Source organism: Protomyctophum parallelum, assembly GCF_964188405.1.
Source record: "Protomyctophum parallelum genome assembly, chromosome: 14".
NCBI lineage: Eukaryota > Metazoa > Chordata > Actinopteri > Myctophiformes > Myctophidae > Protomyctophum > Protomyctophum parallelum.
In genome coordinates, this window is record NC_139709.1 from 48,706,902 (window position 1) to 48,732,985 (window position 26,084).

General features: G+C 42.0%; 3 protein-coding genes across 3 annotated transcripts in view; 2 read left to right on the top strand and 1 right to left on the bottom strand.

Annotated features, from left to right (window-relative positions):
* The window catches only part of ranbp9 (RAN binding protein 9), a 57,452-nt gene extending 47,261 nt beyond the window's left edge, over nucleotides 1–10,191 (top strand). The window contains exons 13-15 of the mRNA XM_083781084.1: nucleotides 1,983–2,094; nucleotides 2,841–3,601; nucleotides 3,632–10,191. Coding sequence (XP_083637210.1) covers nucleotides 1,983–2,094; nucleotides 2,841–2,971 — 243 coding nt within the window. The 3' untranslated portion in view covers nucleotides 2,972–3,601; nucleotides 3,632–10,191. The remainder of the gene's footprint in view (nucleotides 1–1,982; nucleotides 2,095–2,840; nucleotides 3,602–3,631) is intronic.
* Nucleotides 10,192–11,789: 1,598 nt separating this feature from the next.
* Nucleotides 11,790–17,059, bottom strand: nol7 (nucleolar protein 7). Its single transcript, XM_083781286.1, has 8 exons — nucleotides 16,786–17,059; nucleotides 15,137–15,197; nucleotides 14,798–14,853; nucleotides 14,684–14,709; nucleotides 14,398–14,488; nucleotides 13,666–13,790; nucleotides 13,319–13,396; nucleotides 11,790–12,886 (listed from the first exon to the last, which is right to left on the bottom strand). Exons 1-8 carry the CDS (start codon nucleotides 17,004–17,006, stop codon nucleotides 12,813–12,815), a joined length of 732 nt encoding a protein of 243 aa, XP_083637412.1. The 5' UTR covers nucleotides 17,007–17,059; the 3' UTR covers nucleotides 11,790–12,812.
* Nucleotides 17,060–17,815: 756 nt separating this feature from the next.
* On the top strand, nucleotides 17,816–24,282 carry epdr1 (ependymin related 1). Its single transcript, XM_083781647.1, has 3 exons — nucleotides 17,816–18,244; nucleotides 22,292–22,500; nucleotides 23,766–24,282. Exons 1-3 carry the CDS (start codon nucleotides 17,988–17,990, stop codon nucleotides 23,969–23,971), a joined length of 672 nt encoding a protein of 223 aa, XP_083637773.1. The 5' UTR covers nucleotides 17,816–17,987; the 3' UTR covers nucleotides 23,972–24,282.
* Nucleotides 24,283–26,084: the final 1,802 nt, after the last annotated feature.

A 26,084-nucleotide genomic window follows, 5' to 3' on the forward strand; every position in this document is an offset into this window, starting at 1 on the left:
AGCAACACTGAATGATCAGTCCCATTGGTCGTGTGCTCGTATCATGAGCCAATGGCTGCAGCTCTGAGCTTCCCAGACCCAGCTCATCTACACATGCCGTAAAGTGAGCTGACAGCCTCAGCCACAGGTCTGCTCTGTTCTGAGCGGTGAGCGCTCTTCTCTTCTCGTGAAGAAAGCAGGACAGAGTTGTCAAATAAATCCCGCCGTCATTTATACTGTATTTATTATCCGACCCGACATTAAAATACGGAACAACGTGCGTCCCGTATCAGTTCATTACCGATCGTGACAGGCTGCAGACACTTGAGAGTTGGGACTAGCGGCTAGCCGATAGCGCCGCTGCTCCTTCAGTTTCGTTGTTTACAAAATAAAGTTTATTTTGTATTATTGGGATTTGATCATTGATGAAAATTCTAAACATATGGATGCAGCTGCAGAAGTTGTGTTGCTTAAAGGAATGCATAGTTGCGTTCTCCTCAACTGCTGCGCAGCAACAACAAAAATATAAAAATAATGAAGAAAAAAAGGAAAAAAGTCGTTCGACACGTCGATTTTTGGCCTCGATTCGTCGATTGGCCAAATATGAGTCGTTTGGCATCCCTAATATATATATATATATATATATATATATATATATATGTATAATTGTATTTATTTAGTTTTATTGTATTTACTTGGTCATGTAGTTTTTTTTTTTTTTAATTATTTTAAGCTTTATGTACTTCCACTGTAGTTGCACTGTAATTCTGGCAGCCAGAATGTAAGTTTGTCGATTTTAAGCATAGAATGTGAGTAACACTCTTGGCCAGTGCATACTTGTAAAAGACACTTTGTCTTACTGGTTAAATAAATTCTCTATAATATTTTCACTCCCTTGTAGGAAATTGGAGAAAGTCTTCTAACCTCACAGTGACAAACACTGTGATAACACACTTACATTCGCTACAGAGTTCACTTAAAATCAAGTTAACTTGTTGACAAATGTAACGTGGCAGATGAGCGGCTATTACAATGTTTCCTTGTCGGTATCATAGCGACGAGACAAACACTTGTCACCTCAAGCAGGAGGCACCAGCGCTCGGGGCCGTTTATCAAGTGGCTGCTGTTGGCCCAGTGCCCAACGCTTTGCAACCTCAAGACATGTCCCCTGAGGACACCGGGACTTAAGCTGGCAGCAGACCTCAAAACAAGTCTTAATATTTTTCAGCTTGTCGAAACCAAACAAGTTCTGTGAGCACGAGATTGTTTTATACTCGAACATTAGACCCTGCCCACAGTAGTGCGAGAAAGAAATACATCTTATTCATTGTTGCTTGCTCATACTACAGCGTCACACACGAGCATCAAAAGGAGCAGTTCCGCAAGCTCGAAATGCGCCCCAAAGCGACACATTTTGAGCTTGTCGAGCTGCTACTTTGTTAATTTGTTGATTCCTGAAAAGTAACAGTTTTGGACATGAGGTTTGCACTCAACATAGACTATACAGTATGAGGTTCACCTTTTGCATCATATGTTGTGACATTTTGCATATTATAAGGTATGCCTGGTATCATTTTTAGGGTACATCTTTGTCCTTAACCCATTCTGGACGGGAACCCCATTTGGTGTTTTAACCCATTTAGACCTGAGCTCGATTATACAAAATGTCAGTCATTCTCAGTCATTTCATGTCAAGGACCCCAAAAACGATATGTAATTGGCCACCGACCGGCGACCCCCATCTGAAAATATGTTGTTCCAGGGACCCCCCAGAAGCAAAGATTTGTTCTGAAAGAATATATATTCGAAGATTTGCGACACGTTTTCACGATTTTTCAAAAATAGATCTATAAGCTCATAGCGTGGCACAGCGCTATGTGCTTTTAGATCTGCTATTTTTCAATAGCTAAAGTATAACATGATGCTTAAGGAACAGGCCCAATTTATTTCCACGACACAGTGCCTGCCAAGTCGCCAACACTTTCTGTGTTCTCTGTTTGTAGGACGCCTTCAGCCTACTGGCCTACTCTGACCCCTGGAGCAGCCCCGTAGGATACCAGCTAGACGCTATTCAGAGGGAGCCTGTCTGCTCCACACTTAACAGTGCAATATTAGGTAGGTCCTGCTGTCTGTAACTAATAAGGCTGTCCTCTAGCCCTGCTTTTAGGATTCGAGCTTCGGCAGGTATTTGCGAGCAGACGTCCAAACTATCGTTTTAATGAAATTAAAATAATAACCTTCGAGAACCGAAGGTTCTTCCGAGTGCTTTTACCAAGCTGCAATTCTTTATGTATCCTTTTGTGTGGCATAGTCTATCTGTGAAAAAAGGACTTAAGCACCAATAAATAACATGTAGCTAGCCTAAAGAGTCTTTGACGAGGCCTACAAACAGTCAACAACGTGGTATGTGCCACTGTCTTTTTTTGTCTTTCTTGCAAACTGTTAAATAATAATAGGCACATCGTCAGACAATGTGCTCTCTCTGGCCAATAACATGACCTACGAGAGAATTTGATAATTTATATTATTAGCCGCCTATATTATTTGCTCTTATTACATTGATTTATTTGAGGAGCATTTATTAACATGCGCGCAAGCACAAGGCTGCTGTACAAGTTGTTACTTTTAGCCCTGTCTGCCGCTGACCCATACTTAAATTAGTTACATTTCAAATAATTGCAATTGGGTGATTATGCTAATTGTGTGATAGGCCTACTTGTAGCTATGACGGACATCCAGTATGAGTGTAACATTTGTCGTGTGTGTGTGTGTGTGTGTGTGTGTGTGTGTGTGTGTGTGTGTGTGTGTGTGTGTGTGTGTGTGTGTGTGTGTGTGTGTGTGCGTGTGTTTTCTCCTCCCAGAGACTCACAACCTGCCGAAGCAGCCTCCTCTGGCCCAGGCAGTGGGCCAGGCTGCCCAGTGCCTCACCATCATGGCTCGCTCTGGGACCGGCTCCTGCGCCTTCGCCTCCGTGGACGATTACCTGCACTAGCCCCGTGCGCGCGCACACACTCACACACACACACACACACACACACACACACACACACACACACACACACACACACACACACACACTCACACTCACACACTCTCTTACTATACTTGTGAGGACATCGATTTTTTTAAGGCGGCATTGACAATGGCTGAAAATACCTCAATAACTATTACAAAAATAGCATCTCTAAAAGTATTGTTTTCGCTGTTTTCCAGTGTGCAACACTGACGCGAAACAATGTATAAAATGAGGCGTAGCTCCAACCCTCAACAGCCAAACCTAAACCCCCAATTAACCACCCCCACCTGAAACAAAGCCTGACTCCCCAAATATATATATATATATTTTAACCATGAATTAGAACCATTTCTCTAGAAACCTTTCCTCACAATACACTCATTACCGTACCCTCCTGCTGCGTTTGTGCATTTCTAATGTGTTTTAATGGAGGACTTTCCTCCGTGTTGGTGTCAGCATGGCCACCTAGTGGTCATAACGAGAATAACGCTGTCACTGAAACCAGTGGTTCTCAAAATGGGTTCCTTGAGGGAGGGGTTCCAAATGGAGCCATTACAGGTATGTGACCCTGAGAGCGTACAGATGGAAACAAATGGACCCTTGCGGGTCCATTTAGTTCCATTTGTACGCCCTCAGAGTTATAGGGATCCTTGAAATAAACAAGTCACATAGGATGTATCCCTGCAATTGGCAGCAATGCGTGTCATCCATGCATATCCATAGTGTGTGCGGCTGACTCATGGACTGCCATGTTTGCTCTGACTCACTGTGCGTGGGTCTGTAATGGATGAGGAATGCCGCGTGGTACATCACGCAGTCAGGAGGTTAGGAGTTCATCCCATGTTCTCAGTTCGTAGTCCAGGTCAACCCAGATCAGATCAGTGCCCCCCCCTCCCCCACACAAGGAGGCCTTAGAAGTGGTTCCAGGCGGACCCCAGAAAAATGGGTTAATATCGCACCATAATCGGTTCAAGCTTGGCCTTGGCTATTCAAACAGTCAATTGGCATGGTGTGGGCTTGTAGATCGGCTATTTAAAAGAACGAAAGAAATGGTGAAACACTTGGAATCCTTTCAAACTTTTTCTTGACACAAACCTCTTCTGGGGGTCCCTGGCACAAATGCATAGTAATTCAGGGGTCCTTGATATGAAAATGTTTGAGAACCACCAGTAGTTCTCCAAACAACTTTTGAATTTCAAGCACTCTCAGAGTTGCGGACCTTTTTTTTAAACGTTTGTTTTTTCTGGAGACCCCCTCTGGAACCAAAGGACTCATGGGAAATTGGGAATCTTCTTCTGGTGCCTGATCTGACTGAACTGAAAACCAGTTATAATCTGGGTTCCCTGGAATTCAAATTGACAACGACTACCTTACCCCACACACGTTTGCATTTCTATAATTATGAGGACATTTTAGGACCACAATTTTTAAACCTTTTTTGCCTTTTTTTTTAAAGTCCCCTTACATACTGGAAGCATGACAAATTAACGATCCGATTGTGCTTCGTCGCATTTTTCACATCAAACTATTTGTTGACTATTTATTCATACAGGTTGTTGCTTATAGTCACGGTAAAAAATGAACCTCATTTCGACAATAAATCAGTCACTTTATTGCCTTGTAATATTGGCGTTTTTTAGCGTGGATGTACAAGCTTTGAGTTATCCTCTGTTGCGTGTTGGCGTTGCACATCCAAAAATGGCAGATGTACAAACGTGTGGCGCTGTGAGCTTGTAGATCTACTATTGTGCATTTTGGTGCGCGACTTAAGTATTAGTGGTGTATAACGCCGACCCCAACCCCTAAATCTAACCTAACCCCTAAGGTCTAATCCTAACCTCCACCTGAAGTGTAAAAATCCTATTTTTTGTTTTAAAACGAGCATTTATCTTGTGGAGAACCAGCTAAAATAAATTATCCTCACATGTATATAGTAATACAAGTGTGTACACACACACGCGCGCACACACACACACACACACACACACACACACACACACACTCTCTCAGCTTCCCTATCCATTCGTACATGGCTGGTGTCATGGCCCATCGCCTGCACCATTCTGATAGACAGTAGGAGGGGGGAGGGGCTAGCCAATAGTAGCCAACTTGAAAATCATCTTTAGACGAAACGAGTCCTACTCTGGACATTTCAGGAACACTGACCCACGGACAGACAAAAAAATATATATATATATGTGTTGACTGGTGGACTGTTTGCTTTTTGGTCCACCCCGTCGAATCTAATCAAGCTTCACATACACACACTGAGGAATATAGGAAGACGCGGGAGGGCAGGGGGTTCTTATCACAGTGGTTCCCAAAGTGGGGTCTGGGGAACTCCAGGGGTCTTTGATGGGTTCCCAAAGTGGGGTCTGGGGAACTCCAGGGGTCTTTGATGGGTTTCCAAAGTGGGGTCTGGGGATCTCCAGGGGTCTTTGATGGGTTTCCAACAGGTTTTGAGGTGTTTGAGCGGAAGGTTCGATGTTGAGTGCTAATTTCTAAATCGCTGGTTACAATATTAATGCTTCTGATGGCTTTTAAAAAGATTGCCTAAAGAATAGCTTTAGCCGATTTTTTCTTCCAGTTCATTTTCGGGTGAATTTTGTGGTCTTTAAAATAAAATAAACACGCTGTATCTGGTGGCAGGGAAGCACCGTAGTCAATGCTGGCGGTGAATGAGTTGGCATAAAAACGTTTGAGAGTAACCGTTTCTCTAAGCATACCGGTGTGTCCGTTCAGACACATGTACCGCGCGCTCTTCATCTGAAGCAGTGGCCCTCGCGTTTTTATATTCAAGGACACCCAGCGTGGTATAAATCAGGCCACAAACACCCATAACTCTAAGTTTCAGACCTGTAAGGGTCCATTTGGCTCCTAACTAAATCCTTTTATTTTTTTGCACAAATCTCAAGAGTGAAATTCGAAATCCTACCGTTTTTTGGGGCTGGGAACCCCTTCAGGGACTCCTGGGGTCTCCCTGGTTTGCACCGCAAACATCCCTCCCCTGGCTGACCTAAACTTGGTTTGGGGGGGAAAGAAAACTAAAAACAATCATCCAAAATAGATCCCCGGACCCCCCCTCCCATAAAACAAAAAAACACTGATTTCAGTATGTCAGGTCGTAGGTCGAAACTCATCCGGACTTCAAGAGGAAACCGACCAGATGAGAGAGACTTGACCGAATCTGGACTTTAAACAACTTTTTATTTTACGTCTTTTTTTCTCCTTCTGTTCTCTCTTCCCTCTTGTTTTTAATCTTGTTTAAATGTTTGTAGCGGGAAGGGAGGGGAGGGTTTACCTGGATCCCGTTTCCTGTTTTTGTTTTTAAGGTTTATTTTTTGTCCTGGATTAACGGCATGGTGCAGATTATTATAATTATTATAATGTTATTATTGTTAACTTGCATTCACAGTATATTTGTTGAGCGCCAGCAAGAAGCGAAAGTTCCACCCATACATTATTATTAATGATTAAAAATAAATAAAGGTCCCAAACCCACCCAATTCTTGTGACCGGCCAACATGTGTACATGTTAACGTTTATATATGAATTTAAACAAAAAAGGAATTGTATCAATGGGGATATTTAGTTAAATTGAAAAATATAATAAATGTAGATGGCCTCAGTCATTCATTAACCACTTAAACCCTATATACTTGGTTGACCAGGGTCCCTCAGGGGTCAGTACCAACCCCCCCCCCCCTTACACTAAATCTCTTAGCTGAAAATAGGTGGGAAAACAATAGCTCACAATTGTGAGTTTGTAGGTTGCCTATTTCTTGGCAAATGTTGGCCCCAGAATAGCGATGCTAGGGTTGATGTTGTTACCAGTTCTCACCAACAGTCAGCATATGCAGTAACGTGTTTATGTGATATGTTCTCAGCTCAAGGCGTCATGTTATGCCATTTGTCAAGGTCGCCTTTTATCGTCCCTTTCCGACGGCGTCGTGTTACTGTTTACGCACTAGACCAGTGGTTCTGTCTTTTCACTTTTCAGGCCACGATCCCACCCAAAAGAATCCTTTTTGAACTGGGAGTCCCACCCTGACGAGCATTTGGAATTGTAGGAGTTGAGGCATAATATTTTGTTAGACTCAGTTCCACAAATAGATATTGTGAATATAGCTCACAACACCTTGCGAGCTTGTAGATCGGCTGTTTTACATATCTTACATTATTTGACAATTTGGCCAATGTTTGAACAGTTTGTATAGTATAGTTTTGAAAGTCCTTGAATTGTCACTTCACTGTCATCTGGGGACCAGGGATGGGACCATATCTTTACTGGTCAGTTTTATCAAGTATAGAGGATTTAACCGGTGCTGAATTTGCAGCTCAACGGGGAACAATTTTGCGATAAGTTTAAATGTCCGATACGATTATTTATACGTTTTATTTTATCACGATAAAGGCTAATAATTGTCCCATCCCTACCCATGTGGGGACCCATTGGAGGCCCTGACCCACAGGTTGAGAACCACTGCACTATTGCAGTGGTCCTCAGGGGTCTGCAGCTGTTTAAACTTTAAACACACTACACTAGTGACTTTTCTGTTTAAGCTCTACATTAAATTAAATATATTTTCTGCAATAGTTTTACCCAAATTCAGATGCTAGGGGTTTAAAACATAAGCCCTGTTTTTATATTTTGAAAAAATGTTTCGCCGCATTGTAAGCTTCTACAACTTTCGCGTTTTACTTTTTTCTTTTTCTTTATTTTAAGATTTTCCCCTATAATGGCTTGCCTAAAATATGGAGGCCCGGTTGAAAGTGGTCCCAATGAGAGAATTTAATTTGAATAAATATTCTAGGTTTCAATCTCTCCACTGCTATCTCCCTACCTGAATGATATGCTAAATATAGTCTAACAATCATTTACTGTTATGGGGTATCTAGTCTTTAAGAAAGGCCGTCTGTTTCCTTGGCAGGAATTTGTCTGGGAACCACAGTGCTAGTCTGAAATAGACTTCTCAGCCAGAACGCGGACCATTTTCAGTTTCGTTTTTGCAGTAAAAACATTAACAAGGCAGCCCATCGCTCAAACCTGCTTTGGCGCTGTTCGATTATCGTACTGATAGGCAGCGAAACAATTCAATAATAGTTTCCTCTGCATTAACGTGGTACGTGAAATGCACCCACAACGCCTGCGTCGGACGCAAAAGGTACCTTGACCAAGCGCCGAACGATGGATGCTTTACATTGAGAATGCGTTGGTTCACTGGGTTTTCTACGCACGTCTAACAGGACTGGAGAAAGATTAGTGGTGTCGAATTCATTTTGGGTTGAGGGCCGCATTGGTCAAACAGTCACTTGATGTGGGCCAGAACCAGTTGCGGACACGTGCTCGCACGCATCTAGAACGTGTGACTGTTTTCAGCTCTTTTGGTGAATTGTACAAATGGGATGGTGGGAGCGGGTGTACAGTAGCAGTCTTATCACTCATAACTGCGTACATCTGCAAATCCACTTCCACTTCAAATCCACTGCAGATCTAGAGGAAAGGGGTGACTCTTTTAAATGCAAAATATCAAGTTCTCTATGATGACTGCTAAGCCCTTGTTTAAACCCGATTTATACTTAAGGAAATAGCCAATCTATATTGGCTATTTTCAGTGCATGTCACCGTCAGGAAACTAAGTATAAATAAGGCTTAACCGTCCCCTCCCTCCCACAAACCCTAAACCTCCAATTGCACAACAGGTTTAATGCAAACATTGTGCTTTATATTTTCGTAACGTATCTATGCTAAAACTATCGATAAAGAACTCAGGAGCCAAAGGTTTCTTCCCCTCCTTGGTTTTAGAATGCTAAGATCCAAACCCAACCTGGTCTGAAGCGCAACTCGTACTCTGCCTCGTGATGGTATCACTCGCCTCATGTTGTCGGGCAGGCAACACCAATGTGCGAGCCTCCTTTACAGTCTGAAGTGTTACTGTGTGGTGTGATGGCGGGCCTTTCAAACTTGAAACAACAGTCTTATTACTGCCTATAAAAATGACCATCGTTACTTACAGTACTTTGATACTAGGGTGGTGTAACCCAAACTTGCCAGTAATTACTGGGGTGGTGTAACCCAAACTTGGCAGTAATTACTGGGGTGGTGTAAACCAAACTTGGCAGCCGTTGCTGGGGTGGTGTAATCCAACCTGGCCATTTAATGCATTATATAAACGTGTTGGAAGAGCTACTTGAGACTGTCTGGGTGAAATGGTTGGTCTATAACGTCTTTAGACAAGCTAAACCTCCACTCCTTAACTGCTTTCTGGTCCTGTTGTCTGTATCTACTAGAGCTGTGAGCTTCTCCCACTAGTAGGCTACTACTGTCCTAGTAGCATCCTGCTTCTCCTCATCAAGGCTGCTGCTGGATTTCAGGTGTGAAGCCCCTAAAGCTAGCCTGTTTCTAAGCTAGTTTCTTTCTCTTGTTTTAGGTTTGTCAGCGACATCACGCAGTACCTAATGAACCTCCCAACGAGGCTAACTTCCTCTCCCCCCACTTTTTTTCCGGGGTCGTCTGTCTCATCAACTGAGACGTGTAGGTGAAAGAAAACACACCCAGTAATGTCAAACTGCACTGTGGCTGCCACGTATTTACAAAAATAAAGAACCAAATACTTTTAGGGCGACAACATCGCAAACTGTGTGTTTTGAGCCTGTGTTTGTGCTTTGCCACTTTTTTTTTGCAGAGAAACCGGAATGCTAAAGGCTTAAATAAAAAAAATAGGAAAATCTATATAAATATTATATATGTGTCTGTCTGATCTCGACACTGATCCTCTTGCTTTCTCCAAGGACCAGGGTCTCAAGATGTGATTTCTCCTGATGGGGAAACTGAGCTTTTCTGTAACCTTGTTTTATTTCGTTTTTTTTCTCTTTTTTTTTTTAAGTGCAAGCAGTCATGACATCGTTTAGATTTAAAAGAAAAGAACAAAATCTTGTTAGAGAAGTGTCTTATTGTCTCTCTAAATGAGTTAAGGTCTGAAACCTATGCATGCCATAGTATAAAGTTTAGATGTCTCTTGACTTGATTTTTTTATTTTATTTTATTTGGCCAATTCACGGTGTTTGAAAGGAAGATGTCAAACAAGTTTGTTGTCTACTGCTGACTTGTGTCCATTTGGAGAACACACAAAAAAAGATGTGCAATTTGTGTGAGGGTGAAATGATTTATATTAAAAAGACGACAAATGATAGAACTTGTCTTGGATGCTGTACCATTGCGACTGATGTCTTGGGACAATGCTGGATCACAATGTCTAACAAACTAAAATCGTATAGAAAGTGTCCTTAGTTTTAGTATGTCAATATTTAAGGCTGGTATTTTGTGTGGGAGTTTTTATTACACAATTATCTTTTTGAGAAATACCCCAAATATTATTTTGGCCATTCTGAAAAAAGGCTGAATTTGAAAATAGCAAAGCCTCTTTATTCCAAGACTAGGGACGCACCGTTATTTAAATGTTGACTCGTATCCCAACATAAACGGCTTGAATGTAGTATTTTCTTTTAAATGTTCCAACTATTGACTCTTTCGATTTCATTTTTCAACATAATAAAATTGAATATCTGCTAAATCTGATATATTATACCGATTACAGATGAATTGGTTTAAGGCCAATATTGGCCGATACCAATGTGTTTGCAGATTAATCTCCCATCACTAGTTTAAACAAAGCTCTATATTCTGATAGTAGTCATTGCTGTATAGTGTTAGTTCAGTAACATGTCTCTCCAGCTCTTTAATAAACATACAGCATACGTTAGGTGGGACACAAATTTAATCCAATCGGGTTTAAATTGTTGAACACGTTCAACAGTGTTGGAACACTTGAATAATAATTATTCTGCTCATATTTTAGTTTCATCACTTCAAATGTCACTTTGTTTATCCTGTGAGTTCTCTCCTGACCCTCGCCTTATTTTTATTGTTTACTAAGAGCTCATGTCCACTCCTTCCCCCAAAACTAGCAGATCTACAAGCTCAAAATGTGGTGAGAGCTTATAGATTTTCTGTGACTGTTTGACCAGAATAGCGACCCAGGGTTCATATGGTTAAATGGACACCTCCGATCACAAGCGCCACACTTTTATATAAAATGCTGTCGCTGTCAGGTAGAAACCTTTTATCTCCCATCTTTTTATATATATATATTTTACCTAAACATTGCAAAGTATTTATTATATATTTTTGATTACCAGTATTCAATAGGTCTGGGATGACTCTTTTAGCCATTTATCAGTGCTTGAGACTAAATGTCTACATGAGATCCACAGGTTTTATTTTCCCGAGATTTCCTGAAACGTTAGTTTTGGACATAAAGGTTTTTGCCAGAAGCGAGATAGTAGGCTATGTACCTGTTTATATAAAAACATTAATTTAAAACCCATTCTGGGCGGGAACCCCTTTTGGTGTTATAACCCTTCTGGATGGGAACCCCTCTTGGTGTTCTGGACAGTATGTACAGTATTCAAAGTTTATCAGAAAACTTAGGTCAGGATTTAGAAGCGTTTTTAGAATCGGCCTCAGTCCAAAATGGGTTAAACACTATATTGTGGCTTTACAGGAGATAGGTTGAAATATTTTCACAATTTATTCCTCCACATCAAATAAAGAGTACAATGAATTTGTATTTGCTAATTGAAATAGTATAAATTGACTTATTTTAACCATTATTGTTTTATAAATTGTACACTTTCAATTCTTAGGATTTGTGCAGTCTCTTACTAACCATCCAGGTAAGACCTTAAAACTTTTTTGTGCTTCGGGGCATAGTCACACAATACACTTCAAAGGGTCAGTCAGAGGTTTTTTTTTTATTATTTGCGCCAACCACTCAAACTTTTTATTTAGATTACCAATATTCTTTTTTCCAATTGTGTTCGTTTAGATTAGAATTAGATGCACCACAAACCATGGTGGTTTCAAACCCCTAGACTTCACTGTGGTGAGCAACTTTACCACTGTGTTGCCCAACCTTCACATCTGAACCCTCAGCATGCGCTGGCTACGATTCTGACGCACACGGGTAACTGTACCTGTTACGAAGGCTTTTACTGTTTTACTTAGAACTCCATATATGGGGATAACCTACTGTATATATGGAGACAACGTGCTCCAGTGCTGACGTCAGATTAATGTAGAAACTCCAAAGATGGATATATACAGTGGCGACATCGTGACACTAGACTTGCATGCATCATAAAAGGTAGATCCCAGCCTCTAAACCTCAGATACAAAGCCACGCACCCGGTATCTCCACAGATCTCAAATCCTTGGAATCTACAGGACAAGAACACCTCAACACATAAGAACCAAGGTGTCTGGCTTTACAACCCAGATACCTGCTAATTTGGGTCCATGTCATTTCACTTAAAACACTTCTGGGGTCACTTGTAAGTTGAATGGGATGATATAGGAGTTGTCAAGAATATCTAAATATTGAGTCAAGCAACTTAAACGTAAGCAGTGCACACAAAATACATCAAAATGACCCCAGGAGTGTTTTACAGTGTAAAGCCCATTTAAGCTTTACAGGTTGAAGACAAAAGTTGGTGAAATTTTACACACATTTACAGTCCATGGATTAAGCCGATATTTGAACGCAGCAGTCATCCGTCCCATCTAAAGCAGTAAAGCTCGTGCCGTTTGAGCTATGAACTGCTCTTTACAGATCCGATAGTTCTGGTTAAGGTGGAATCGGTGTAATGAACTGCTCTTTACAGATCTGATATTTCTGGTTATGGTGGAACCGGTGTAATGAACTGCTCTTTACAGATCTGATAGCGCCGGTTAAGGTGGAACAGGTGATGATTTCAATCAGCTTGATTGGAGCTTCTGTTTGTGGAGCCACCTTTTCTTGAACTTCTCTGCGTTGGCTTTGTGCTTGTAGCCTGGAAGAGAGGTCACAGTCGACATTAGAAACAGTTTAAAGGTATTGCTTGTTAGTGTATGTCGAGCGTACCAGAGCATTTTGTTCCGCTTCCTCTTGACATTGTGGCAGCATTAAATACCAACTAATAACGACCCATGTGCAATTTAGAAATAGAGTTGTCTTTTGTACATGAAAATTGATTTTCGGGTACTGCGATAAAACGCGTGTGCGTTCCTCGCTCCCCGTTTGCAAGGCCCTTTAGTCGTCGTCATGCCTACTGTATGTTGCCTTTACGTTGATACCGCAGTGAACAATGCATATATGTTTATATCCAATCTGATGGGTAATAACTGAGAGAATAAGATCAGATTTGGCTGTCAGATCAAAGTTTAGGTTACTCCCTAAACGCAACGTCAGCCTAAAACATGTTTAACACCGTGCGTGTTCTCACCCCAGTCCTTGTTGATGAACTGCATGGCGTTTATGTTACTCTCACCTCTCTTGACCCCAAGTGAGAGAAGCTCATTGGCTGTAATGACAAGACGGAAACATGGCACAGTTTTAATGTGAAGAAATAGAATCAAACATCAACATGGTAGTGATTTATTCCTGTTTTTAACCATTTCCTTCCTACTGTGTGTTCCAACATATTGTCTCCGTCAGGTGGAACGTGGAAGACTCATGTCCAAAACTTTTTCTTTTCAGGATTCAAATGAGTAGTATGTATGATCATCAGTGTTGGTTCTGTTCCTAGATCCATTCAGTGTACTGTATATGCAGTATGTAGTGTGCTCTTACATGTGGTTCTGCTGGTTTTGGATCCGTACATGCGGTTCTGCAGAAAGTCCACAGCACTCTGCTGCTGGGAGGAAGACATGGGTGGAGGCCTCGTCATGGTGGTCACCGTGTAGCTGCCCTTCACACTGAAGCAAACGTCTGCAGGTCAGCTCATGTACACACCTGATACTTTTCAAGCCTATGTTAAGCCTATCTTAAATGGCGATTAACCTGCCAACATTGCACCCGTGTATGGACAGCTTGGGTTATCCTCTTTGTCTCTGTCAGGAAAGATCTGCAGTTTTCATGAGAAACTGTCAACAAACTGTAGAAACTTTTTTTTAACCCGTGTTCGTTTGGAAGCGCTCGTAAATCACTCAACAGCAATGTGTGCAATTTAGTATATGCATTTTCAGGCAGAAACCTCTTATCTCCATACTTTGTAAGTTAGTTCTAATATGATCACACAAAAGCATCAAAAGTAGCAGATCTACAAGCTCGAAGTGCCATGAAAAGTGACGTGAGTCGAGCTTGACGATCTGCTACTTTTGCAGCCCGTTGAGTGGACGGTGGATCTTTTTTTCTAAGTCTTGACAGAGAGAGGATAATCCACGCGGTCTGTACAGGTGCAACATGGATGATTTTATCGCCCTTTAATACAATCAGATAGGACTCTTCTATTTCATGAATGGGCTGTCAATGAAGGGTATTGCTTGGGGCTTCAGGCACACCATAGTCCAATGGATTACGTACGTGCGGCTGTACTTCTGTTTGGTTTTCTTCGTGCCCTCTTCCTCCACCGTGCCGTCGGCTTCATCATCCTCTGAGGAACGTTCCTCTTCAACTGGGTGACAATAGAATAGGTTTATACAACATCTTTAACAAGTACACACACACAGTGTGGCTGTCGTTTGAAGCTTCACATCACTTTATGATGTGTTGTTAGCTTGTAGATCAGTTCTCTTTGGAAAACAAGTAAACACCCATTCGCAATTGTGTAGTATAAATGAAAGTTAAGGGAAGAGTCTTTTTATTTTACCTTTATCTCCTGGCACCTCCGGTTTCCTATAGAAACGACAGCAGACATGTTTTTAATGATGGAGAGACAGAGTGATAGATCCACTAGTGAACGACACAGTCTGACTGAACGTACTTTGAAGAAGGCGCACCGATCTCCTCTAGAACTTCGGCAGGCAGCAGTCTGCGTTTCTGTAGAGACAAGAGACCACATAACCTGGATCAGTATTCAGTGCCATATCACTCTCACACTCGTTCTTGAAACGACTCCTGTCTCTTTATCCAAGTATTTTGTTCACAGTACAACTATAATAACACTGTCTGACACAGTGCATACACAACCTCCAAACATTGTGTCACACACACACACACACACACACACACACACACACACACACACACACACACACACACACACACACACACACACACACACACACACACACACACACACACACACACACACACTCACTACCTTCTGTTCTTGAAACAACTCATGTTTCTTTCTTCTCTTTTCTTTCAGTCGTTCTTTTTCACTGTCAAACACAAAAAGTTAGTTTTGTTTCATTTGCAGAATGTTAAATGTTGTTCAATACAATCATATTGGGCTTTAATGTTTGGATGTGTGGGCTGTCATGGGTTGGTATTGCAACTCTAAATTTGAGATATAAGAGTTGCTTGTGGCGAAGCCTAAAGGGGATTTCTCCCTTGGCAGGGGAAGACATTAGGCTCTATCAGGCAGAGCCAGGCTCTGAGACACTATTACAGTGTTACTGCTACACTACATCTCCCCACTATACAGATAAATGTGTAATAATTGGGAAATGTTTGTTTTGTAAACGCATTTGACAATGAAGGGACATTTACGTCATATTGTCTCTTTATTGTTAATGGCGTTTAATGTTTGTGTTGGCACCGTTTGTTTTACATCACCATTACATCACCAAATCAACTAGCCCTCCAAGCAGAACCCAAATGCTACTGAAGTTTCTGACATTTGTTCGACCCAGTGCATTGGGTCCTGTTCCACGTCGTCCATGCCACCTGATTAAAACATTTACTGGCTCATGTTTACATGTTAAAACGCCTCCCCGCGCTCTTTGACGATATTCTTCAGTATGAGGCTTTCTGAATATGTAAAGTATAAGTACACATACATACCTTTGCGAATATCTCCTGTGGCGCGGAAGCCGTTAAGTATTTTTAATATATGTTTGCCCGATTTGGAAGCTTGGATTCTTCTTGTTTATTGACACCTCATTGTACCGCCTATCTGGCTAGCTAGTGGCGCTATAGCTATGACACAGCAGATCAGAGGCAGGGACGTAGCCTCACAAGCCAACCGCACACCGGGAGGCGGTACAATAAACGGTAAACAAACAAGAAGAAATAAAGCGACCAAATCGGTCAAACAAAGATTAAAAATACTTAACGGCTTCCGCGCCACAGGAGATATTCGCACCGGGATGTATAGCTACTTAAAGTTACCGAATTCAGAATAACTCAAGGAAAATAATGGCGTCACATGCCGCGGGGCCTATTTTAGAGAGAATCTCCACTTCCGCAAATAGGAATTTCCATACGAAAATACAGTAGTGAGCAGGGACCCAACGTAAAACTCAACAAAATATCAAAAAAGTTTTACGTAGGGTCCCGAAAGGGGCTACAAATCAACATGAGTTAGACTTTAATATATTAGCGCCCCTCACTACACGGGTGTGATTTTTTACTTTCATGTGTGTCATAGATATCAAAGATATGCAAATGACAAAATCGATAAGATACATATATGACAGTCTTGACTCTTGGTCCAAGGATCGTCCCACTGGTCTTAGTGCTTTTTCTGGTTGTATCCTCGTAGCACTTTCTGTATCATTGAACTGTACCCACTTCTACTAACTGAATACAATTATCAATCAAAGGCACAATGCATGGTTCCATATCGTATGTACACTCACGCAGTTAAATTAACTGGGGAGTTTACTTTGAAGATTTGGGGTGCCAGAAATAAAACTATCAAATCGAGGTCCTTGAAATTAAAACGGTTGGGAACCAGTGTATTATTGCGTATACTAATATTATCGTGTACTGTAAATAGGAATTAGGCTATAATAAATAATATACCTGTTGGCAGCTTGCAGGGCGTCTCTCATGCTCTGCAGCGCCGTGGCCTTGGAGTCTTCAAACGTTACCTCGTCCGGAGCTCCATCATCATCACTGGAATCAAACATCAACATGTTTAAATCTGTGTTCTGTTCCATTTCTTCTTTATGAGAAGCAGGGGCTCCAGACGTCTTCTTCCCATGCTGTTTGGACGCCATGTTGGATGGTCTGATGCGTGACATGCGTCACAAACCCGCGCCGTGCTGTAAGTGACGTCCTTCCAAGGCGCCGAGGAGGACGCCTGCCCTCTTGTGGTGGAGATGCGAAACACATGCACCTGTGCAGGATAGCGGAACACTAGAAAGTAGAAATAACATGATTATAAACACATGCACCTGTGCAGGATAGCGGAACACTAGGAATAACATTATTTGATATTATTAATGGAACATAGTATATCTGTAAGTCTCTAAATGAATTAGAAATGGTGGACCCTGTTGTCAACAAGTGTAATGCTTTATTAAGAACGGCAAATGTTGGCCATTTAACATGTTATTTTCCTCATCGCAGGGCAGCTAAGGGATGATGACCGTCTATGATGATGACCAGCTGATATTATCGGAGCCTTTTTTAATTGATATATATTACAAACAATTCAGGTAGAAAAACACAGCACAAACACTTGAAGAACAGAAAACAGAAAGACAAAAGCCTACAATACAATACAATAACATACTAATAACGATGATATCAAGGTTCTGGAAATAATGATTCAATTAAATAGCTGTAGCAGATTTTCATTATTATTATTTTGTTCTTTTACAGGACCAATGACCTGAGAGGAGCCGTTCCAATGGTCCACTTGAATGTGTTTTAAATTGTATTATTCTATAGGCTATGCCAAATTCTTCATACACAAACAAAAAAAATTGCCAAAACTACACCAATCTTCCCCCACTTCATATTATCGGAGCCGTGGCGTGTACCATTGGATATCAGGGCTATAGTGACGCGACTGCGCGTGTTGCGCTTTTTCTACGCAAATTACGCAGCTTTCTTTCCCAACAACAAAAGGCCGTCAGTTGAGTTCAGTTCACTGACTGGACCAGGAGTCCAGGTCTCCAGGACCACCGAACCGAACCGTGCGAATCAGCAGCGACAGACAGACACGCTCCATTTCATTTTCAAAACGCTATAGTATTATACATCATCAAATAATCGTCATGCTGCTCCGGGTCGTGCTGCTGCTGTTGTTGTTCTCCGCGGCGTGCGTGCTGCCTTCCCCTGCATCATCATCCATGGGACCACCGTGGACGTGGAGCGGGGCAGGGCCGTGCACGGCCCCCCTGCAGTGGGAGGGAAGGTCGGTCCAGTACGACCACGGCACCGGGAGGAACACCCGCTCCGACCTGTCCTACGACGCCCAGAACCAGAGGCTGAGACTGCTGCAGCAGCACAAGAAACACACACCCTGCCAGAGGTAAAGAATAGAATAGCAATAATAATAATGATGATGATGATTTTGGTGATGATAATAATATCCTAACAACAACACTATATTGTTAATTTAAAACTATTGTAAGTGATTGATTGATTGGTTGATTGAATACTTAATTAATGGTTAAAAGCCAGTGGTGCATATATTTATAGGCCTACAAACAAAAGATATGCTAGCTAAAGGATAACCCAAAAAAGCCTATTATTTCCATTGAGGTCCTGGGTATTCAATTCACAGACCTTTAAAGACAAACAATACACACAATAATGTGCAAGACGTCACTATAGCCTACTGTATACGAGCCGTAATACAAAGTAATGTATTTATTTATTTTGGTATTTTCTGATAGGGTCTACAGTATAGCGTTTGTTCAGTAACAGGGGCCCCCTTAGCTCTGGTCCATAGCCCTAATGCCCTTTGCTGCCGTTGCATTAAGGCATAGAGCTTTGGATCAGAGCAAGGGCCTCCCCATCTCTCCAGCTCTTTAGTAACCAGGACATGTATACATATTTCAGGTGTGTTACAAGATGTCATCCAATCAGGAGATGGTTGTTATCAGAGAATACAAAACTGCTTGCCCCAATTCCAACTCCCCCAACCCGCAAAGAACGGTCACCCCGACTGCGAAGAACGGTCGCCCCCAAAGCCCGGCAAAGTCGCCCTAAAATCTCTAGAGCTTTACATTGAAAGAAAGAAATCAAGACATCTGCGAGTTGCAAGGTTCCATCTGTGTTTAAACGAACACTCAAGATGTAAACATTTTGGGTCTTTCAAATGCTTATTATTGCCCCCACTGTGTGTGTTTAAAGTTAGGTTGAGCAGAGCAGGAACCAAATGGACCCTTATGGCTCTGTAACTCAGTTGGAGAATTGTGCACTCAAGTTAAATTAACATTGGTTTTACAATATACATTGGGGTCCCAGAGATAGAAATGCCATTAAATGGAGGTCCGTAGCCTGATGCATGTCAAACTGGGGACAGTGGGGGTCCTTGAAATTAAAATGGTTTAAAACGGTTACACACCGCCATTCAGAAACACCGCCATTCAGAACCCTAACCCTAACCCTAACCGGGTTTCTGAATGGCTGTGTTTCTGAATGGCGGTGTTTCGGAATGGGGGTCTGTTCCCGTTTAAAACCACTGCTAGAGCCATACAAATCTTCTCTTATGGGGGGGTCCTTGGCATATCTTTTCAAATGGGGGTCTGCAGGTTAATAAGGTCTTGACATCAAAAAGTGTACTAGCCTATGAAACAACATTTAAATTTGGATGCAGAGAGCTGGTTGTTCAGTAGTCATGAGTTCATTTCCAAAGGTTAATTCACTGTGACTGCTTGCTTTTGCACATGATGGCTCTAGTATGGTGACTTTATCCCTTTTATAATCGATCATTTCTGTCCCGCGTAACCTGCTGAAATACTGCGTGAGTCGTGACCCATTCAATGAAATGAATGGGAATTAAATTCCTATTTTATTTGTGAGTGTGAGATGTCATACATGTATGTATCATATCATTGCTAATAGAATTATCTCCATATTTGAACTTTGTAAATTCACACCCTCATACTACAGTGTCACATAAAAGCATCAAAAGTAGCAGGCACCACATTTTGAGCTTGTAGATCTGCTACTTTTTCGAGCGCTGGGGCTTTGGCATGGGGGGTCAGATCAACATATGGAATTAATTCTGTATTGGCCGTATATGATGCGTACAGGGTTTGATGAGGTCAGATCAACATATGGAATGTCTGGAACAGCTCAGCTTCATATATGGAGATCTAAGGGTCAGTGTCTTGAGTGTACAGGGTTTGATGAGGGCCCTGGTAGGCCCGGGACTTAAGTTTCGGGCCTGTTGTGTTGAGAACTCTAGTTTTCATAGTAAATGCGACCTACTGTCGCATTAATCATGAATGGTAGTAGCAGAGATTACACATGAGTTGTCGCAATAAGGTGAGGTTAAAAATAGTGTTGTTAAGTGGGTCAGCATAATCATGGCTGACTCTGATCAGTTTACATTGCAGATCATCATGGTCATAGCTACAAGGGATTGGCTGAATTGATAAGAATAATTACCGTAATAACTACACTGTTGTAGTGAGTAATTGCGAAAAAAAACTCTAATTCTCACAAGATTAAACAAGAAAACTGGTCAAATCTTAACATTTATGACTATTGAAGAGGTGACATTATTAAATTGAAGTGAGTTTGTTTTGACCGTTTTTGTGTTAAATATGTTTTTTTCACATTACATGGATACTCTTAGTGATAATGCATCCATGGTTTCATTTCCCACACTATTAACCTATAAATGGAAGGGCTTTGCTTAGGTACTGTGCGATACAACTGAATATCGTGAGAGTTTTATGCTACTTTATTGATTCTGAAAAACACCATTGATTTTCTTTTAACTAATAAAATACGGCAACAGGTAAATGTTTATTCCTTTGCTCAAATTGCACAAATAGTTGTGCTGTGATTTAAATGCCAATCCAACTGTTCTGTACTGATAATAAGTACACTTCTTTACTACATATAATTAATTTATGATAATTTATACTATACAGTATATAGTATAAATTAGGCTTTATGTTAGATATTAGAAGAACAGCTTGAAACTGAATGGGGGTGTCTGTAAACATACAAGACAATGCAAATGCATACTCACAGTAGAGTATGCAGTTACAATGTAGGCATTTGGAAGGCATTCTTTTTTTGAGTGATGCAACCACTCCAAGGAACAGCAATGTCCTAACCTACCTATGTGACTGTCCTAACCTATGTTTAGAGTACCAGTAGTGGCGCTGTTGTTCCAGAAACAGAGAAAGAGAGATAGTGTTGTACTGTTGCCTGCTAATTACACAGAGAGAGAGAGTGAGAGAGGCAGTGGAGAGTGGGAGTTGCACCACTCAGTTCACACAAAGTTCTTAAATCTTTTAACCCACGACCTTTGCAACCCATTATGTTTTTCACCCATTGTCAATTATCTAATGTAATCCTGAGTGCTTACCCTCCCTCTGTCAACCTGGAGAGAGCAACGGACTGACCTCATGCTTCCTTCTATATGCATGAGGAAGGAGTCCAAGCCGCTTCTTTTCACCTGACGGGGGGAGTTTCGCCAGTTGAATGTAGCACGTGGAAGGCATTATAATTCTAATCCAGAGAAATGTGGTTCTTCAGAGTAAATAGCATGAACTCTAGGCAACAGACAACAGGGTAAATGGTCACAAAAACAGAGTGCAAAGGAAACAATTTAGCTCTACAAAGAAACTAGGATACCAGATAAACATCAAATCTTTCTAAACCAGTGGTTCTCAAACATTGTCATTTCAAGGACACCCACAATTGATTTATATTTAAACCACTGACCCCCATTTGAACAGATGTTGTGCAAGGGACTCCCAAATGTATACAGATAGATTTGTTTGTCAAAAGTAGCCGATCTACAATGTCGATCCACAACGTAGATCGGCTATTTTCTTTCAGTAACCCGAACGATAGATTAGGGCTTAAAGATGGAGTGCCACGATTTTTTTCCACCCTAAAACATGATCATCAGGTATTATTATTATAAGGAGGAAGAACTCTTTCCAAAAAGTGTACAGTATTTGTTAAAATCATGCTTTTATGTGGACACGCCCACCAGTTCATTAAGTATGCCTGGTTTACCTGGTGGGTGGTGATGGGTGGTGATCCACCTGAACTGAAGCCGCACCCACAGCTGTAGTTGTATGATAAAGGGGGATTAGGGGAGGGGCTGATAGTGTGATGTCACTATATTACCGTTTATTTCATTGGCCCGTTTGACTGTCAAGGGTTCAGCCTCCAGGAAGAAACCCTAAATACAAAGTTAATACACCATTGCACATAAAAACGACTCCAGGGTGTCTAATGAACCTCATAGACACATGGAAAACTGGAAAAACTCCATCTTTAAGTGGAACCCCCTCAAAGACTCCACTTTGACTGGTCTACTCTAAACAGCATGCTATCTATCTGTCTATCCAGTTCAACTCTTGTCTTCTGATTGCAGGTCCTTTGAGTACATCTACCTGTACCAGACTGGGGTGATGTTCCAGATCGACCAGAAGACCAAGGAGTGTTCTAAGCTGGCCTTGACGGAGGCCTGGGACCCCTTCGACATCCCAGACAACTCCACCTTCGAGGACCAGTACTTCATCGGCGGACCCGGGGACATGATCCAGGTGCAGGAGTGGTCTGACAGGAAACCAGCTCGTAAACGTAAGTCTGTCTGCTGACACATCACATCTTGACTACTGCAATATGAGACTTCCATCGGTAAATAAAGGAAAAACAGTGAGTCGACAGTCTGTCTTGAGAGACTATGACTACTGTAACTTCCTTCCTATTGGCTTCCCGGCAGGGCAACTAGTACAACCAGAGGGGAGTGTGAAGGACCATCCAGATGTAGTGTTTACTAAAACAGTCTTCTGTGTGTTAGAGCCTCCCTATAGCCTCTGTACCAACCAGGCTTTCATTTTCGTTGGCGCAAAAAATGAAAGCCTGGAGGAACGCATTGGCCGCTCTGGTCTAAAAGTGGGAGTCAACCCTTCCGGGTGGGCGTCGCTCCAAATGATGTGACGTAGCGCTGCACTAGGGGGGAGAGGAGGGCCGGGGTGACTGACAGATCGGTGAGATCCAATCAGGGCGTGCGCAAATCTCTGCCGCGACCCGCCCCTCTAGACCAGAAACCTAACACATTAGATCAGGCTAGAGCCTCCCATCACTGGAATAGTCTCCCTACCGAGAGTATTTGTAATCATTGGTAATTATCAGCTCCATTTGTCACTGGTACGTGTCACTTCTCACATTTCACTGTAATTGTTCTGCAATACAAAACAACCAAAGGCATGGACCCCATTTAAAATATTCACACGGTGGTCATTTTGCAAGTCATCCTTAAAGTGCCACACAGGTTTCATTACTTCCCCAACCCGCAAACATGACGTGAGAGCAAAATGTCCGCTGGGTGAATATAGTCAATACCTTAAAAGCGCCGGAACCAACCCTTCAACCCTTTCTTCTCACTTCGATCAGCTAATACAGGAATAAAAGGAATAAAAGACAGTGCACAACGCTCCACGACACATCCCAGACTCTCCTCTCTCCTGGTTCACAAACCGTGGAATAATCTCCCCACTGCAGTCAGAACTGCAGACTCATGAGTCACTCCCAATCTTCAGCCGTAGTCTGAAGACTCATCTCTTCAGACTCCACCTCACCCCCTAGCACTCCTCGCTCCTTCTTATCCCTTCTTGCCACCGTCCTTCGATAGACTACAGTATATAGTTTTTTTTCAATACACATACAGTATCTTGGTCACCTATTCTAATTCTTCGTTATTTAGATGAGTTGTTTCTTGACCACAAATGTTCTTTCGACAGATGCTAGATTCATTGTTTAGTTGGTATCCTAGTTTGTTTGAGACACTCTTTTGTCGACCACCACCATCAACCGGTCTCTCTCTGTCTGTCTCCACCAATCAGATGAGACGTGGGTGGGGGTGTACACGCTGCAGGACTGCTACCCCGTGCAGGAGACCTACGTCGGGAACAGCAGCGTCTCCACCTCCACCCGCTTTTTCGACATCCAGCTGGGGATCAGTGACCCGGAGGTCTTCACCCCGCCCTCCACCTGCCAGGTGGCCCGCCTTGACAAGATGTCTGAGACCACCAACACCACCCACTGCTGAGACCCTCCACCCAGTCCAGCACCATCATTCACTGTTGATCTTTGATCTTAACCCATTCTGACCTGAGATCAGATTCATACGAGGTTTCCACTGGACACACACTGGTCTGATGAACCCATTCTGACCTGAGATCAGATTCTAAAAATGTCAGTCGTTGTTCGATTTTTTTCAAAAATAGCAGACTACAAGCTCGTATCGCGCCACTCGGTGGCGCGATATGAGCTTGTAGATCTGCTATTTTTCAATAGCTAAAGCATAACATGATGCCGACACCAAAATGGGTGCCCGGTCAGAATGGGTTAACCAATTTTGGCGCCGATTCTAAAATGCCTTCTAAATCCTGACCTAAGTTTTCTGAAGAACTTAAAATATTTATATAGCCACATCAAATATTTGACATTTCTGAATACTGTACATACTGTACAGAACCCCAAGAGGGGTTCCCGTCCAGAAGGGTTATAACACCAAAAGGGGTTCCCGCCCAGAATGGGTTAAACTACTTAAAGGGATCGCTTAATGCACTGGTTCTCAATGTGAGGTCCGGGGACCCCCAGGGGGTTTGTTGAGGGGGTTCCAGGGGGTCCCCCCAGCTAATGGATAGTCAGTAGACAAATTGGCCCTTATGTGTCTGTAACTCAGAGAGCATAATAATTGAACATTTGTACACTCAGTGTTAAATCAACGCTGAGGATTTCACTCTGTAGATTGGGGGTCCCAGAGACAAAACATTGCATCAACTGGGGTGTCCGTTCTAATGCATTTCAATACTTAATATACTATTCTATACAGCACACAATTTTCTCTATAGTTGTTGTTCTTTGCTCACTTCTTTGCTTCGCGCTCTCTCAGGTTGAAGCTTGGTGTGTGATTAGTGACTACGTTCTGTTTTTCCACTAATGCGGCCTCGTAGTTGTCACGTGTTTGGATACACTAAGCCGTTTACCCTCATATTTTGGGTGTGAAGAAATTGACCAAACTTCCCACATTAGTACTTAGTAGTCTAGTCGGCGGTCCCCAAACTTTTTTGGCCGTGCGGTGTGCACCCCCTGTTACCTCCTGACCTAGCTGATGCACCTCCCAACGCTAAGTCTCATTGTATTTGGCCGAAAATGATACAATTTTAATGTGATTATGGCAAATAATCACAGAATGTCACTGCACTGAGAGACATGCAGCTGCTGTATACCCCCACAGCTGCTCTATACATCTCCTTACAACTAGTGTTTTACCAGATTATGCCATTTGTGCTAAATAACATCATAAGGGGACGGGTGCACGCACCACACTTTGGGAACCCCTGGTCTAGATAGAATATGCCATTCTAATGACATACAGCAAGCTTTGGTCCCATTTAAGTCTGCATTTGAGCAGACTTGAAAGAGCGGACATCCGCAAAATTCACTGACAAAAAGAATACTCTGGCAACTTAAAAGCATCCTGGTATATTTGCCTAATAGCGATGCTTGGCTGTTCCTTCAAAGGGACACTTTGCCGATTTTGAGCCTTAATTCCATTGTTCACTTGTGAGATCATTAATGTGTGACAAATTAAAATAACCTATGTATTCTGTGTACTTGTACTCTAAAAACTTCACAATGTTAGAGGCTCTAAAATTGCGGAAATGTGATGATGTGATGACATCAAAAGCCAAATCCCCAAACTCAAATTTCGGATTCCTCGCCCAGTGTGACCCAGAAATATCTATATCTATATCTACAGTATATCTATATCTACAGTATATCTAGATAGATAGATAGATAGATAGATAGATAGGTTAAAAACTGGAAAATTGTCCCCTTAATCTTGGAAGTCTCTCTGCTTTGGTGTCAGGTACTTGCAGTAGATCTTACCGATCTGGGGACTCACGTCTATTGCACGTCTAAAAGCTGAAATATATTAGAATTGTCTGTGACATCAAAGGGTTGCCTTGCATTCAGAATATCTAAAACAATCTTTAGTCCAGTGGTTAGTTCATGGCAGCTGTAATGCAATCATTGAGTTCCATCGCAGCTGTTGTGAGCTTGTTGATGTGCTATTTTTTGCTATTGTTGAACCATTTTGGTTATAATGCAGGAATAACATGCCCAGAATAGGCACACCAAGTTGAAAGCTG

Excerpts from the sequence above, each read along its gene's own strand:
- nol7 (XM_083781286.1), bottom strand. The coding sequence starts at position 17,006 with ATGTCACGCATCAGACCATCCAACATGGCGTCCAAACAGCATGGGAAG. Across the intron at positions 14,854-15,136 it reads AGTTGTTTCAAGAACAGAAG|AAACGCAGACTGCTGCCTGC; the intron begins GTAGTGAGTGTG and ends TTGTCTCTACAG. Across the intron at positions 13,791-14,397 it reads AAACAGAAGTACAGCCGCAC|TGTGAAGGGCAGCTACACGG; the intron begins GTACGTAATCCA and ends CGTTTGCTTCAG.
- epdr1 (XM_083781647.1), top strand. The coding sequence starts at position 17,988 with ATGCTGCTCCGGGTCGTGCTGCTGCTGTTGTTGTTCTCCGCGGCGTGC. Across the intron at positions 18,245-22,291 it reads AAACACACACCCTGCCAGAG|GTCCTTTGAGTACATCTACC; the intron begins GTAAAGAATAGA and ends TTCTGATTGCAG. Across the intron at positions 22,501-23,765 it reads CAGGAAACCAGCTCGTAAAC|ATGAGACGTGGGTGGGGGTG; the intron begins GTAAGTCTGTCT and ends TCCACCAATCAG.